We start from the raw sequence: 17,142 nt of genomic DNA, 5'->3' as shown, positions 1-17,142 counted from the left end.
CCAGTTAAATTTCAAGTACAAGTACTGTAGGGTTAGACTGCAGGTAATTTAGGTGTTTGTTTTTTTTGTTAATATTGCAGAGAGGGATGGTAAAAGAAGAAAACTGTCAAAAGACATTGCAGTCAACTTTAAAGAACCACAAACACACAAATGGCAGTTTGGGTGAATGTCAAAACTCCAGCAGGACATAAAGGTAAGTCTCACCTCTTCCCCTGTTGTAAGGATAAACATTAGGGCTGTTCCTGCATCACAGACTGATCATATTTGCAGGCTGTCGTGGATCCAAACTTTGCCAATTTAAATGATTGGTAAGGAAAGTGCACTTCATGAAAATAATTAATCACATTAATGACACTCGCACTGTGTGGTCAAACTAATAGGATGACTAAAGTACAGTCCCATTGTGTTCCCTAGCCGTGGGAGTTACACACACATTTACCCTCACTGTGCGGTCCAACAGTAAAAGTGCTGCAGGGTCCCTCATGCATTGTTTAATGGTGAGTCTAATGACATCATAGCAATCATGCCAAGTGGCATTGATGACGATCGTAAAATGCACACTAGGTGTGGAACAAGAGATGTCAGCAACCTCAGTCTAAACTGGGGTGGTGTGTGTGTGTGTGGTGCTTGTTGGTGTTGTAGGTAACACAATGAGAAAGTGTATGCCTGTGATGAGAAAACATTTCCGGAGAGGATAATGTAGATTAGTTGCTATCCAGTCTGTGTGTGAGTAGATAACAATATATTTTGTTAACATTCATGTGATAAACCGAGGTTTGCTGCTTTTATCATTGGGGATTCCACATAGCATATTGGGGAAGCATTGATCAACTGAAAATCTCCCTCCGATCTGCCATTAATGTGGAGATGTGCTGCCTCAGCTCATCTCCACTGTGGAGGAGAGAAGGGGCCGTGCCTTCTAGATGACCTAGGGAAGTGGTGGACACAAATGTGTTCACTGTGGATGTGTGTGGGAGAGAAAGAGTGAGAATAGGAAAAGCACATCAGCATTATCACAACAGCATTTCAGATGCTGAGGGTGCGTTGTCAAGGAAAAGCTCTGTGACCCATTGGGAAAAAAAAGAGTTAAGAGACTATTTTGTCAAATCAGACCTGATTTGTGTGAAGATAAACAACAGCCATTGTAGTTGGAGACTCATCCTTGTGGCTTAGTTATATCTTTACATATTATTTTAACCATGGGTGTTCATACCAAGTCCATCTACCCCTCTGTCGGTTACTAACTGCACTACTCGTCAGTTAACACTAGGGGGCAGCATAATATTTAGGATAGTGGAGAGCAACCTGCACATTAAATACACATCATATATGCAAGTTTTATTTAGGGTAAAATACCTTTTAGCCCGATGATTTAACATTGTTTTTAGATCTTTCCACTTTCCTGATTTTGCTTAATTGCTTTCACTACTGATGTCATTCCATGTCCCATTTTACTTATAATGCTTATTCAATAAAATATGGTAATTCAGAAAGACGTGCAGTGAAATAAAGCACAAGACATAGTCATATTGGTTCAGAAAAAGAAAGTCATTTTTTTAAGGCACACCTTAATAGTTTGCAACTCCATCACATTTGAATACAATAAACACAAAGTGACAACTGAAGGACAACAAAACCTTAATTGGAATGAAATTCACAGGTGAGGAACAAATCTGTTCCCAGACTTAATGTCTTTTTAGGTTGGTAAGTTTTGTTGAACATTTGTATTACCTGGGTAAAATGCTATTTGTCAATTATTATTTAAATGTTTACTTTTTGAATCAGCCACATCATATGATTATATCACAATAAACCCAACTCATCTGGTACCTCCTATATATGGACAAAGTAAGATAATCATTCACAAATATAATTTACCCCGACTATACCCAGGATCTGTTTAACTATCCCACTATATCTCACAACTTATACAGGAAACCACCTTTGGATCTGTAAATTTACATCAATGACAACAACAACAACAACAACACAAAGTTAAGTCAAAACCAGTTGTACGAATTTCCAATAGAAAAGTGCCAACAGTAATGAACTGAATAGAGTGAAATCTATTTTAAATATTATAACAAGCATCATAGACTTGAAAGGATTGAGTTGTATTGCACATAGATAAGATCGAGGTCAATAGGACGACTAGACATTAGTAGAAATGACATTTACTTTCTGATTTTGAAAAAAAGCTCAGGTTTTTCCTACCTACGTTAGAACAGTTTGCGGGATAGAGCTGTGTGCCATATCTACGTTATAAGGCATCCCTCTGAAACTTCAGAGGCAGGTGTGGTTTCTTAGACATATAGTTTCAGACAAATCTTAAAATATATTTAAATCGTATAAATAAGGGGGTAATGTCTGGCCTGTTTTTTTTTCTGGTAAACAACATTGAATGTGAAAATCAATATTACGATTTTTTCCCCACTGTGTTATTCAGTTGGTGCTAAATTACTGTTGAATACCATCTGCGCAACAACGTTGTCGCAGAACGTATTATTCTATGGGAGCAATTCATTTCGAATACAAATTTACAGACTTATCTGGTGGCATATGTAATTGGTTGTATTCAACACAAAAGAAGAAGGGCACGAACATTATTTGACAAAAAAACTAATTTCAGTGCATACAGCAACTGAAAATAAATCTTATCTAGGACTCAGCTTAATCCTTGTCTATAAAAACATCCCTAAGGGAATAAGTGTTCACTCACAGCTTTAGATTTTTTTTGTCTCTCTGTGCATAAATGCTACAGTTGATGAAGAAGCATGTGCAAAGCAAAGTTCAATGCAAAACATATAACACCTACCGTCTACCTTTTTCTATGTTTTCATAGCTATAAAACTTTATTTAAAGACCCCGCTGGTCATTTGCAGATTGATCAGTAATCTTGTGGTTGTGCCCGGAGCTTTCAACCACACCGGGTGGCCTTAATTCAGCCACTTCATACAACTTCCAATCTCAAGAATGGACCTCCAAGATTAACCTTAAAACCAGTGTTTGTCAAATGCATTTCAAATTTCAGTTTTGACTCAATAGTAACTTAAAGCGTACACAAGGGAAAATAAAACTTGCAGTTGCTTATCTGCAGTAGGGACATTGTACAAAATGTTGCAATCCTACCGTCTTTGTTAGCTCGACTAGCTAAGCTAAGCATAATGACCGCTACCGCCGTGTATCTGCTGCTATGTTAAAGTGAGCCATTCACGCCCAAGCCTACAGTTCAGCTCTTCATTTTCTATCTTAGAGGAAACTGTGGTTGCGTTCTTAAAATAAAAGGCCTCATTATACCGTAGTAACCCCTCCGTTTGAATATGTTGTACTCTTAGTGTCATGCTCAAGTCATGTGGATCACACGGGACAAAGATGTCCACCCTCATGCCAATTATTGTCGAGTCCATTTCCATAGCTGGAGAACCATTGTGCTGAAATAGCTGTAATTAACCAGAAAATGCACGGCTGACAATAGACAACTGAGTGTCCCGCCCAGGTCAGCAGCAGTACATACAGCTTTCAGCCAATGCTAACCACGTCAGACTTTATTACTGTAACAGCTGAGCAGGTGTGGCATTGTCTCCTTTTTTTTTCTTTTTTGGCAGGGGAGTGACCTCCTTTCCACTTCAGCACGCTGCCCAGAGTAGAGGTTGAGCAGACCGTAGAGCACCAGAGTGATGTAAAGGAGCATGATATGAGTGACACTCTGCTGAGAGTCAAAAAAAAAACCTCGGCCTGGCACGACTGCTGCTCCGGGAGTCCATTTCACTCCTGCAGGTCCGCAGATCTCGATGTGGTTTTCGTGGGTCGAACGGTGACACACAAGTACGTGTTGTGGTGCGGGGAACATTGAAGACGAGTGCCTGTGCTGATAGAACAATAAGTGTCTTTGTGTAAATTGCTGATCTACAAGCTGTGGGCAGGTGCAAGTGGTAAGGGACTACGTTTGGGATGTCGGGTCCCCAGACCTATCCCGATAAGTAGGCAGCCGGTTCAACGTTGTTGTTCTGTCCGTCCTCTATTGCCTTGTTCTTCTCACTCATGGACAGCTCAGAGGAGTCTGAGTCCACCACTGCTTTCTTTGACCTGGTGAGTAAAGAACGTCATCATTAGGACACACTATTGACATTTTATCATTTTACCTTAACCTCTTGCCTCTGATGGCCAAGGATAGTAGCTAATAATAGTTTCTATTTTTCATCATTTTAACTTTGAGATGGCCAAAGTTAGCTGTTTTTACAGACATTTAAGAATTTACTGTGGCATTTGGCAAGGATGTTTTTTTTTAACTTTAAATTTTGCTGCAGTTTAAAAAATACAATAATAATATTGATTTTATCCACTGACACTATATTGCAACTTATTTCACAATGAGATGAACAGTATTGGTTGTACAGAAGGTGTGGCAGGTATCGGAGGTTCCTTACTTTTCTCTGTTGAAGACAATGAAGTCTCTCTGGACATTATCCAATCTCTGCTGCAACTGACCGTTCTGGAGGAGAGACAACCAAACACAGACCTTCAGTAACTCAACTGCTGGCAATCCTGAAAAAGCGATAACATAATCTGGGCCGATCATTAGTCTTTATCAATCCCATCTACAGAATTGATTACATTTAATGTACACACAGTTATTTTGGTGTCACTGGTGGGAGACGGGCAGTAGACTGCACTCACTACTTTCCTCATACTTATTCTCTTTTAATAAGATGCCAGAAGAGGAATTTGCCCTAAATTTAGAGCAGGGGTTCTTAACCTTTTTGACCTCGGGGCCCAACTTTTCAATTACAAAGTGTCCCGGGGCCCATTCAAATATTAACACTATTAGTTTAACTAATTGATCTCACTCTTGGTTTGATTTGTATTCAATAACTATATTGTTACCTGTTCAACTCCACCCCTATTTTGGTGCAAAACCGCCTAAAATGACATACCCAAATTAAAATGGCTGTAGCTTCTGAACCACTGTGACTATATGCATCAAAAGTGTCAGAAAACCTGTAGGTCATATAGAAACAGAGCAGTGGGCCTTTGGAGTCAGTAAAAATTGAAGATTTTTGTCCGCATAAAATAAAAAAGTATCTTTCAGTATAAATAACTGCCTGTGGCTGTATCTGCACAGGTAAATGACAGTATATGGCTGTAACTACACTATCAGTGAACAACTGCCTCAAATTTGAAGAAGATTGGACAAAGTATGACGATTCTACAGTGTTTCTTCCATGAAGAGATCCAGGCGGAGCTCTAAAAGGATATTCGGAGACCCAAATGGACACATGGTAACCAAATGATATTCTGACACACTGAAGGTGTTTCTCCCTTTATATTTTGATATTATATTATTTTCCTTTTATTTTTAGCCTTTGCAAATTGCAAAAACTATATATATATGGTCGAAGATGTGGTATGTAAGTAGCAGACTTACTGTGCGTAATGGCTGCGACTGAGCGCACGATCGAGTATGAGGGTAGCTCAGTTACGCAAGGTTATACGCTGGTTGACGGCTTATAGAAGAGGAAGATAAGGTTTGTACTTTAAGTAATAGCGTTTTCTGAAGCTACTAGCTCCATGGTAACATCCGCTAGCACATTGTTGTGTCTGTAATGTGTCTTTTTCCGTCGAAATGCTGCAAGATCCGACTTGCAGCGGTTATGGCGACTTTGTACAGTGTGTGTTTGGGCTCCTTTTGTGAAAAATCCATAAGAAATGAAAGAAAATCGATGATTTCTTTGCAAAGATGAGGGTTTTGGGCATGCTGGGATACGAAACACGGCCATGTTTTGTGACGTAGTTTGCGCAAGCAAGCCGTAGGAACGGAACGGAAGGGGAGGGGATAGAGGACGCCGGTGTCCTCGCGGAGTTGAACAGGCAAAACCCTTGTCAAATAAATGAGATGATACAATGTGATGATCACAAAGACATTTATTTGTCATGTGTATGTAAACCTGCATACACAACAAGAAGCCCAACAGGCTTTCCCACGAGCGTTGGATGTTCGTCGCTAGGTGTCGCTTTATTTTAGTGGTTAAATCGTGTAATGTTTATGATTCATTAAATGATTTAACACTGCTGCCCTCTAGTGGTTAAATCGTGTAATGTTTATGATTCATTAAATGATTTAACACTGCTGCCCTCTAGTGGTTAAATCGTGTAATGTTTATGATTCATTAAATGATTTAACACTGCTGCCCTCTAGTGGTTAAATCGTGTAATGTTTATGATTCATTAAATGATTTAACACTGCTGCCCTCTAGTGGTTAAATCGTGTAATGTTTATGATTCATTAAATGATTTAACACTGCTGCCCTCTAGTGGTTAAATCATATAATGTTTATGATTCATTAAATGATGTAACACTGATGTAACACTGCTCCGGTCTGTCTTTGTTCATCCTGCATCGCTCTGTTCTGTTCTTTAATGTAACGTTACTGGAGCGACGGAGCCTCTCCCAGCTGTTAGCAGACTGTTGTGCTAGCAAGCAGGCTCGCTCGCGAGCTGTACCCAGCATGCAGTTCGGCGGTGAAATTTTATAAATGTACAATTATTAGTGTTACAAATTGTTTATGTGTCACAGACTGTTGTGTGCTGTTGTGTTTTTCTCTGCTAAAGAGCATTAGTTGAGGGTTGTTAATTGTTGTGTTATAAAGTTATGACCATGACTAGGGTTCCCTCTCAATACATATAAGACAACTAGCGCTGACCGCTGTGCATTAGCAGCAAAGAATACATTTAGCTGCCTGTTGAAAGCAGACAGCAGTTGTTTTTGCTATGCACCGGCCGTGGGCCCCATGGTTAAGAATCACTGCTTTAGAGGACACTTGTGCTCTGATCTCTCCACCTGCTCCACGCACTCATACATATTTGGCCCACTTAATCATGTGAGAGCATCTGGCTCTGTCATGGCAGACTGTTCTCACACGACTGTATAGCAGTAGACAGGTGCTTTCTCACTCTCCCTAGGAGGCAGTGACAAGAGAGATTATAGAGATACATCACCATTAGGACACTGCACTGTGTGTGTGTGTGTGTGTGTGTGTGTGTGTGTGTGAGACAGGGAGACAAACTAGCTGAGACACAATAACATAATAGAGAGAAAATGAACAAATGCAGAATGGTTCGTTCATTTCCTTGTGCAGATGAGGGTTTTACCTACCAATATTACCTCTCTGTATATACACCTTACCTAACCGAAATGAAATACAATTCACAAAATTAAACTCCAAACTGGCCACTTTGGTCCTCCATAATGTCTCTACTTTGGAGAGTATCCTTATGGAGGTTAGGGCATCCAAGGACACGCTCCTAATCCTCAAGAAAGCTGCTTCCCAAAAACAGCCCTCCAGTCACATCCAGGTTCACGGAAAACCCCTCCAGGAGAGAAGTGGCTGACTCTCTGCCCAGAGCAGTCGATCACACAGCCCAGCAGAGAGGGTCTGTACAGGTGCTGTCACAGTGGGGGAGCAGCCCCTGGCAGACCAAAAGCCATCAACTAAATTATGCCAGGGAACCAGAGAGAGAGGAGAGGGAGCTGCTGTGTATATACACTTGAGAAAGTGAATGAAAAGAATAGAAAGTGTAGAGTGTGCATGATGCAATTATCTTGCATGCGTGCAGTGGCAGTCAGTGTCTTTTTTTTGTGGATTTCTGGGTAAGGGACCCTTTCACAGCGGTATCACAGAGGAAAATGACAAATTCACTACATAACTACATAAACACCAATCATCCAGACAGAGATGGGAACACAGGGTGTGCTTGTGTGTGGCTGGTGCAGACTACTGAAAGGAAAAAGAAGCAAACAGGCAGACAAAGACAGAGGAGGAATGCTGTATATAACTAGTCAAACATCAGTGATGGATGTGACTGATGAGACGACAGTGTGATGGAGGGTTTCTCATTTCACAATGAGATATTCTTAGATCTAAAGGCATGATAGAACCTGACAACAAAAACACCACCTTTGCATAACCTTTTCCCCAGTTTATTTACAAAGCAGATCTCTTGTTTGAAAGATCCAGGAAAAGACTTTGTTATTTACAGCAATCACAGTTGCAGGAGGAGGTTGAACACAAATTGCACTGCTTAAGTGCAACCTGTGTTTAACCTCCTGGCCTTGCAGAGAGAACGGTAACATTAACTCTAGGCAACCACCTCTCTCTCTCTCTATATTTATTTCAAATTTCACCAGACTATAAATTCATACATGACAAATCAAACCAGTGCTATGGATTTTAGAAGAGAAATATGGCGAATGTCAAAAGTTACACAGCATCATTTTCAGTTGAGCATGCTGTTTAGTGTAAAATCTAAAACAAGTTCTTCTTTTTGAGCTACAACTGTTTGACTGCCTCCGATGCTATTCCTGCAGTCAGGACTAAACTGAGGACAAGCTCTGACTGCACTTTTAATTAGTGTCACACATGGAGCTGTATCCTCAGATACACATGCAGCTCTCCCTCTTCCAGTGGCCCATTGATTTACCTCACTTTAATACTAATTAAGTGATGTTGCAATACCACGCAGCGTCTATTTGCCTAGCAGCAAGCACATATACATTTTTGCCACAGTGTGAGGAGAAGGGCTGAAGCTGGAGTGCAGGAAATCTGTGCAAGCAACAATATATCTGAATGCAAGCATACAGTTTGAGCACGAGCAGAGCAAATCGAAGTGCAAGCAAGGGCTATTTGAGTCCGAGGACGGAGGGAAAGCATTGCGAAACCTAAACTTTAAATCAATGAATCATGCTCTCAAATTGAAAGAACATGCTCTTGAATAAAGACAGGAGTGACATATAATAAACAGCATTGTCTAAAGAGGGTGACGACAAGGGGGGGAGAAATAAGGTTGGAGTGGAGAGGAGGAATATGCCAAAGGAATACAGAGCAGCCTCAGGGTAATGAGTAAGAAGCTGGCCGGGACAGCATTAGGGCAACTAGCTTACTTCATTCAATATTGATCTGCTATGCTTTAGAAATGCTGCACAGACCATCTCCCTCTCTCTTTTACGCACACATACACACACGCACACACACCAAGCATCAAGCTCTCTTATGTGCATCCATCACAAGTGGCCCCACAGGTTCCTCGTAAATTGATATGGAAAAGCCTCGCACAAACACAAACCGATATTTATAGAGCTAATAGAGATATTTATAAAGCGGAATATTCTCCCTCACAAAAAGAGCAACGCATGCTGCAAAATACGACTGCTTGAAATTAATAATATGCATTTTAAACAAGTACATTTCGAAAGAAAGATGAAAAATGTCAGTATTGCATTTTCCAGTATATGTATATATTCAAGTTCATGGTCCCTCATAGAGGCAAAAAAAAGTGAAAGGGTGATATTTAGCTGATTAGCTGGTTGCCATTTACTGTTGATTATAACATGCATACCAATATGTAACACGTTTCTTTACAAAACAGTGAGATAAGAAAAAGGACAACAAGGTCAGAGTAACAATCAGAAGGGTCAATACAGTAGCAAGCCACGGACTAATGTTAAGATGCCAGAATGGGATCAGTTTGGCTACAGACAACGGGAGACACAGGCGAATTACAGAATACAGCCTCTTAAAATAAGATGGGGAGATTTAAAGGTAGTTGGAAAGGCTTTCTCAAGGTGGGCCAGGACAAATACTACTTCAATTTTGAAACGCATTCATTACCAAGATATTCTGAACAAACGTATTTATCAAAACCACCTTCAAAAGTGACGCTGAGGTTTTGGGCAAGTAGTCTAAAAGCATTTGCTGATGTTATGCTGCCAAATTGGCAGGTCTTCAAAAAATGTTCTGTAATCCTGTTTTTTACCTCTTCAAGACAGTTCATCAAATCATAACCACTATTGCTATTTATAAACCTCACTGACCTGCATAAAACAAAGAATGCATCACAACATCAATCTTTCTTTTACTATATGATAATCATTCATTGTTTAAAATCATTTTAAAGTTGCTTTCTCCATTTTCATGTGAAAGACCTTTTCCAAGCAGAATATTTCTAATCCTGGTTTCAGTCAAGCTGCATTATTCAAACATTGAATAAATTATACTAAAATGAATAAAGTGATTTAATCAGGAAATGCAGGCAACCAAAGTACAAACCCATTTTATTGACTGTTTAGTGTGTGCGTGTGTTAGTTTCCTGTTAGTCTGACCATTCGCTGTTACGTCATTAACATAAACGTTTCCCTGAAAGGCTACTATCATTATTTCATTAGAATAGGAGACTTTCTCTTTATCTGAGTGGGCCAAAGGATGACGAAGGTTGCCTGACTGCACAGTGAGATATCGCCGATATATACACATAGGCAGGTCTCCATAAGCAGCTGTCGGCTTTCATTAAACATGTCGTACTTTAGGCAAGCGCTGCCTTCTTATTGCAAGCTGACGGAGTATGTGCTCCAGAATCTAGACCACACAAATTGTTCCACTTCTATTAGAAAAGAGTCCCATAAACTGTTCTAACGTGCCAAAGAGTGGGAGAGGGTCCAAACGTATTAACTTTGTAATGACATTGGTTGTATATATGTGTGTGTGTGTCTGTGTGTGCAATAGGTTAGGTTGCGCATGTGCAAACTGTAGTGTGCGAAGGCAGGTTTCAACAGTGTGGTGAAATATTGTTGGAACGTGACCAGACCCAGCACACACAACTGCACTATAACTGGTAAGAGCACATGAGTGAAACCATGAGCTGTTTGAATCTGCTGCTGGTACTTTTACTGTCACAATAGAAAAAAATCCAAAGATAGAAAATTGGACAGAATCCCTAGAATTCAGAGTGGCTATTGAGTCCTGTACCGTAAATACATTTATTCTGATAAACGCACCTTACTATTGGTTTTAAAGGTGTATCACTAAAATCTCTCTCGTGGCAGGAACATGTTTGAGCATTATTACTGTATCTCTTCCACACTGATATATCAGTGGAGCATGACTATCGACACAGGACAGGCAGTGACACACCCCGTCACATACAGCAGCAGATTTATTAAATACTATGTGATGTCCCATTGGAATTCTTTAATCAGAAGTATAATGTATTTGTGCAGAAAAGTAAAGTGTGGTCAAAACCAGTAACATAGTCAGTTGTGACAAAGGAACATGTTCCATCAAGTCACAGATTTTATTATCAAAATATGGTAATAGGGCTATGATTATCAGAAGTAAATAGTAGGGCTCACTACAAAATCTGCCCCTAAACTCTTCATTTTATAATACCAGTTTTGTATATAACCCAAGAAGAAGGCCTTGCATAATAACATGTCAACCTGATTTCTTGCTACCTTGAGTTTTTTTTCGAACTGCAGTTATCCTCCAAACAAAAACATGACAGCACTTATCAGGTCCCACTGCAGCACTAGACCAAAAATGAAATCACTGCTGCTTAACCGCTTTCACTCTGGCAGTGTTTACGAGTGTGTACGTGTGTGTGTGTGTGTGTGTGTGTGTGTGTGTGTGTGTGTATGTTCCTCCCACGTCTCACTTGACCAGTTGATCAAATTAACCTTTCAGTGATTTCCTCTCTGTTTTCTATAAACACACAGAGGACAGCAGCTGATTTATGTAGATGGAGCGACGTACTAAAAGACTGGAGCGATAGCCATAGGTGATTGCACCTCTTCGTCTTCCCCCATACACGCGTCAGGCGAACGGACGATTTATTCTGATGAAGGTGAGGGAGGACAGAGCTCTAAAAACGTGTCGTCGAGATTCTCAATGGCACTCCAGACACATTTAAAAGACAAACTAAGGACAAACGTAGCTCCTGTAAATGAGCCGAATGAAACCGACGCTCATCTTTCTTTAATGAATAATGATGAGCACTGAGGGAGAGACACCTTTTAAAGGGCTGGTCGATTATTCTATTTTTTTAAAGGTTTTTATATAAATCGGTAGCTTCCAAGTAGAAGTAAAATCCGAACATTCTGTTGTATTATTGCATTCGATGTTTCGAGTCGAAAGTCTTACCTGTGGAGACCCATCAGATCCCTGGTCCTTGTTTTTTCTAGCAAGCCTTTTCTTCTTCTTGTGAAGTGGTTTGGACTCCAGGATCATTTCCTCCAGCTCAAATGTAGGGTCACAGTTCAGTCTCCGCCTCTACAGAGACGCAGACACACGTTTAAAACAAACAAAGAGATCCATGGGTATAAATATTACATCTTGTTAGTATATAAAACTCTGAGACATAACCTACATGCCACACCAACACTTAATGTAGTCGTCGTTTGTGTCAAATTTTTTTAGGCGGCGGTGTTCTGTAGAAGCAAGATGATCGTTGTTTGTATATTTTCTTTAAAAACAACTTTGCCATTGCTTCAGAAAAGACACACTTTTAACATTGTCTGATAACAGCAACAGCACAGTGCCTTCATGAACTGTTTATCACTTACTATTTTCTTATTGTGGCATGTTTCTTTGCCAATGTTGTAAACTTAAAATTAGAAACTAGCACTACTAAATGTCTAAAACAAATATGCAATGATCAAGGCTCAAAACGCAGAAAGCCAATAAAGACAAAAGCAGACTGAATGCTGGGAAGTTAGGAAACAAAACAGAAGGGCCTGAGATCTCTCTTCCTGTTGAGACATTAACAGTCTATAAGGCACTGAAGACAGAGGATAAGCCTATAATTAGATAGAGACACACTGTCAATTCCCCATCGATCCTCTGTGCTTTTCCTGTGCTGTGCCAGCTCGGCCCGCTGGGGAAAACCTGCTGCTCTGCAGTCGCAATAGACTAAGAATTTGATAAAATCATCTAGTCATCGTTGCACTTGCAGCAGTCATTATTCTGCATGAGCCCTGACACGAAGGAGTGACAATTATTGTCACCTTGCTGCTTCACTAAAACTATAATTGTTAGAGCCATGAAAGTTGTCTTTTACGCAAAAAAAAAACAGAAGCCAAGACATTTTCCTGTTCCAGCATCTGAATTGTCAAAATGTGCTGCTATTCTTCTAACCATGTGATAGTAAACAGAAACAGGGTTTTTGGATTGATCTGTCATTAGTGTAGCTGAATGAATATAGTGAATTCATAAAATTATTAATTCATAAAAGTGAATTAAAGTGCTCCATTGACAGCTATTGTTCTTTTTTTTTTTTACTGCCAGTTTTATGACACTGAGTCAAATGAACTGGACTCTTGACATTTGCTGGCTCTCATTCAGATCTTGTGTCAGATCTCTCAATCTGTAAACTACCAGCTTTGAAACAGGGCACAGTGAATCAGTTCAGTAAAAACCTGACAGGACAGAGAAAGTCAGTTGGCCAACCAAGCAGCTACACTTCCTGCCTAGTGATAGCATTATGCGCCAACACCATCTTCACTATAATGATCCAGAGACGACATGTAGGTCTGCAGGTAGATGTTTTTCTACCTGAGGCATGTATGCATGTGCTTACTATGTCTGTCTCTGCATCAGGGTGTCTAATACACACTCAGTGGGAGATCCAGCTCAGCCCAGCAGAGGGTGGTGTCTACAGCTCGGCTAGAAAGGATTAGATAAGGAGTTGGTAGTTCAGACTTAAGTCTCCTCCCCCCCCCCCCTGCGTCTTTGTCCCCTTCGGGAGATATACTGTTATGGGAATAGCTGTGAGAGAACAGAAGGAAGGGGGTTTGAGGGATCGATGGTATTTTTTCTGAATGTGAGAAAATAGCAAAAATCATGCATCATCATTCATCCACAGATGGCATATTCAGTCATTTTTGGTCATGTTGGTTGTTTTGTTTTTAAAGCATTTGGCAGCACTTTCTTTTTTTTCTAAAAAATTGTATTCAGAGCATTTTGTTGGGTAGCATACTGAGGCAGTAATCACTTTATTTCGGAGACTCACATTGGGAATAAAGCCGGGAGGAAGCTGTTTGCTGAGCACAGGGTCCCAGTTGACATGTGACATGTAGTCCAGATCCTGTAGCTCTGCTAGACAGGAAATGCGCTTCTGGACATCTATGCACAGCAACTGAGGGAGACAAAAGGATTAGAGTAAGAACAATTGTCCATGGGGAGGCATGGCTGAAAAAGTTGGAGGCTGAGTGCCACTGAGACAGGAGCACATGTTTACCCTAAAGGATGTGTCTGAGAATGAGGATACAGAGACAAAGGGGTTGGGAGGGGTGGATGATATTGAGGAGTGAACATGAGAGGATGGAGAGACGAAAAGACAATGTGGTACATATAGGAAGCAAATGGTGATGAGGAAGATTCAAAGGGTTGTGAGGTGTGAAGGACAAATATATTGACCATGGAATTCTCCCCTTACATTCTCACTTTCTTTACATCTCTCTCTCTCTCTTTTTCTCTCCCACACACACACACACACACACAAACACTCTCTCTCCCACACATTTACACATGCGACTGGAATGCCAATGAGGCACGAGGAGTCTGAGCACGAAGCAATGCAACAGTTTGACTGCAGTGGATTGCTGCCAAGACAAAACCCCAAATGCTACAGCGACAGTGCATCTGGTAGCTTTGTAAGTGGCTTAATTGCAACACCTTCTTAATTTTAATTAACAATAGACTGTTAAGATGTAATAATATGGGATTTACGTGAAATGGAAAAAAACTCTTGTTATTAAGGAGCATGTATAGCTTTATTTCTTCAGTGCCATGGTATGTGCTGCCATGTGCGTTTGTATAGTACACCATCGATTTATTTACTTATGTACTGTGTAACTTTTACACTGTGAGTCACAACACAACTATTCCTGTTCTTTCCTGAGGATTATACTTCCAAAGCTGCTCTGCAAGATTTGCATGTACAAATAAACCGCTAGGATACAAAGTAAGGCTGACATGAAAGTGACCCTCTACTTCAGATTCTATAGATGCACCTTGTGAAAGTGCTGGTGTAAGGGAAGGATCGTTGTCTTCCCACAGGAAATAAAAATACAAACCGACGAGCAACCCACCTAGAAAAGATACACTCATCAACTATCACTACTTTGCCTCTCTTGTCTGTATTTAGGACAAGATCACACCAGTCAAATTGATATGATGTTGGCAGTTTACTGGTCATTATGCATTGGGGTATTGTGATATTGGAGTTTTGCCAGTTGCCATAATCAATGTGAGAAGTACCAATAATTTACCTTTCTGAGTAGAGACTTCATCTCCAAAGACCAGGCTGCCGGGTAGCTGGGATGGACCTTGTGGAAGGTCTGAAGGATCTCATTAGCCGGTGTACTGGATCTCATCACATATGGTCTCTGCAAAGAGGAGAGGAGAGCAGCATGTTACAGAATACTCGTATTCATAGCCATGCGCTGCCTGGAGGAGTTTCTTTGATAAAGTATGTGTTTCGAAGTTAGTTGGCCCTCTCTACACTCGTCTCCTTTTGCTCTCCTTCCGTAAACCCATATCCTGCACTGTTGAGAACAAAATGATAGAGGAACAGAGAATAAGGGACTATTCTCAAAACAACTTAAGCCCTTTGGCTTTCAGTGAGAGAGGGCAGCTTGTTGACACTTTTCCACACCAATCCTTCTACCACCCTCTTGGTCTTTTTCCGGGACAGTAAGACTCCTCTCAGACTGATGGACTGGAAAGAGGAGAGAGAGATGGAACGACATGCAGCGCTGCGCTGCAGGCGCTCCATTCCATGTTGTTTTGGATGCATGGTGTCAATTATGTTCCCCATACAGGGCACACATAAGGTGTCAGACAGACAGTTATATATTATTTTAGAGTCAGATTTTCAGATGACAGAAGGCAAAAAATTGGTCCAATATATTTGCACTATTTTGGAAATGTACCCCTGCGTCTCTTTGTTCCCTCTCTGGGGTTAATTGTTGTCTAATTTATAAAAGCTGAAGGTGGAGACACTAAGTGACAGTGACTGATTTGCAGCTCTGGAGAGATGCTGAGTTGCTTTGATCTGTACCTGCAACCAGTGGTCAGGCCCAGCAGGGAAGCCTGGTCGCTGTGAGAGGAGATAAATGATGAAGTAAGATGTGGTTGGAGCTTAATACCAGTTCTGAACAGGGCCTTCTCCCACTAAATAACCATTTGTATGTCAATTACAACGGCTTGATGAATTGAAGTAAATAGGGTCCACGGTTAACAAAAGCAAAACTATATCAAAACATCCGTTTTCAAACTCTCACACAAGACCTGCAGTGTAACACTTCTGCATCTCATGCTTGCGCAGCCGCGCTACTCATCTGTGCTTCAAGTGTTTTAGATACGTTTTGGTGGAGATGCATGTGTTTGGGGAAATCCTGAGCATACGACTGCATTAATGAGACTTGGATTATACCGTACGAGTTGTGTGAGAGTTTGTAAACGGATGTTTAGATAAAAAAAAAAATTTCTTCCAAAACACGTTTTTCTTCAAGAATTCAAGGTGAACAAGTGGTGAGTCATTTATATGAATATGCTTTTTAGAGAGAGATAAATGAAAGAATCGAAAGGTGCCTGGAGCTGGAATAATAGCGAGCTAGCGCTCGGTTTTCAACAGCCAAATAGTTCTGCACATGTTGTAATATGGCAGTCAGAGAAAGGTGTATCTCAAAGTCTCCTGGAGACAGAGGGATGAAGTGAAAATTACATTTCAAGGAGCGTGTGAGGGCGGCGTGCAGAGAGAGGGGTGAAGGAAAGTTTAGCAGAGGGTTTGTAGAAGATGCAGATTATACAGGAACTTTGAAAAAGGGGCTCATGTCTAAGTCACTCTAAGTGAATTCTGGGTGAGTACATGTGTGCTCAGCAATTTCTACCTGAATGAGTGAAGGTTAAAAGTACACAGGACACAGCTTTGAGGTAAGAGAGAAGACTTCAGGTAAACGGTGCAGGTAGGATGTAGCTTTGAGGTCAACGAGAGGACAGAGCATATTCTAGAAGGCTTCAAGGAAGGTTTGGAGGTGAGATAAAGTTTGAGCTCCAAATATATTCAAGTGGGAGTAAGATGTAACTGGGTCAGAATGTGTTTTAGAAAGCGAAATGGAAAGTTCTGAGGTAAAGTAACTCAACAGTTTTATGGAAGAGGGTGAAAGGGAGAGCGTTGAGATGTCTGAATAGAGGAAATGGTTTCAGGAACAATTAATGACAGCATCCAGATCAGTTTCAGGTGTTCTGGGTCCTTGTCAGTGTAGACAGAGGTTACTGTAGTTTGTGTAATCATCACTCTGAAATATGAGAG

The 17,142-nt window shown here is 40.7% G+C and overlaps 1 protein-coding gene across 2 annotated transcripts in view; it reads right to left on the bottom strand.

Annotated features, from left to right (window-relative positions):
• Positions 1-3,938: 3,938 nt before the first annotated feature.
• The window catches only part of stk32a (serine/threonine kinase 32A), a 49,408-nt gene continuing 36,204 nt past the window's right edge, over positions 3,939-17,142 (bottom strand). Inside the window, exons 6-10 of one of the 2 annotated variants that reach the window (XM_076102247.1) lie at positions 15,098-15,214; positions 13,837-13,962; positions 11,970-12,098; positions 4,428-4,492; positions 3,939-4,086 (exon numbers count right to left, since the gene is read on the bottom strand). In XM_076102247.1, the coding sequence (XP_075958362.1) occupies positions 3,969-4,086; positions 4,428-4,492; positions 11,970-12,098; positions 13,837-13,962; positions 15,098-15,214 (555 nt within the window). In that variant the 3' untranslated portion in view covers positions 3,939-3,968. Of the gene's footprint in view, positions 4,087-4,423; positions 4,493-11,969; positions 12,099-13,836; positions 13,963-15,097; positions 15,215-17,142 lie in introns of those variants that run through there. The other variant, XM_076102248.1, reaches the window with a different exon arrangement.

This window comes from Anarhichas minor, unplaced genomic scaffold, assembly GCF_050575085.1.
Source record: "Anarhichas minor isolate MPS153535 unplaced genomic scaffold, ASM5057508v1 ptg000027l, whole genome shotgun sequence".
In the NCBI taxonomy this organism is placed as follows: domain Eukaryota; kingdom Metazoa; phylum Chordata; class Actinopteri; order Perciformes; family Anarhichadidae; genus Anarhichas; species Anarhichas minor.
Note: the sequence above shows the minus strand (reverse complement) of the source record. Positions and strands in the feature narration are given on the sequence as shown.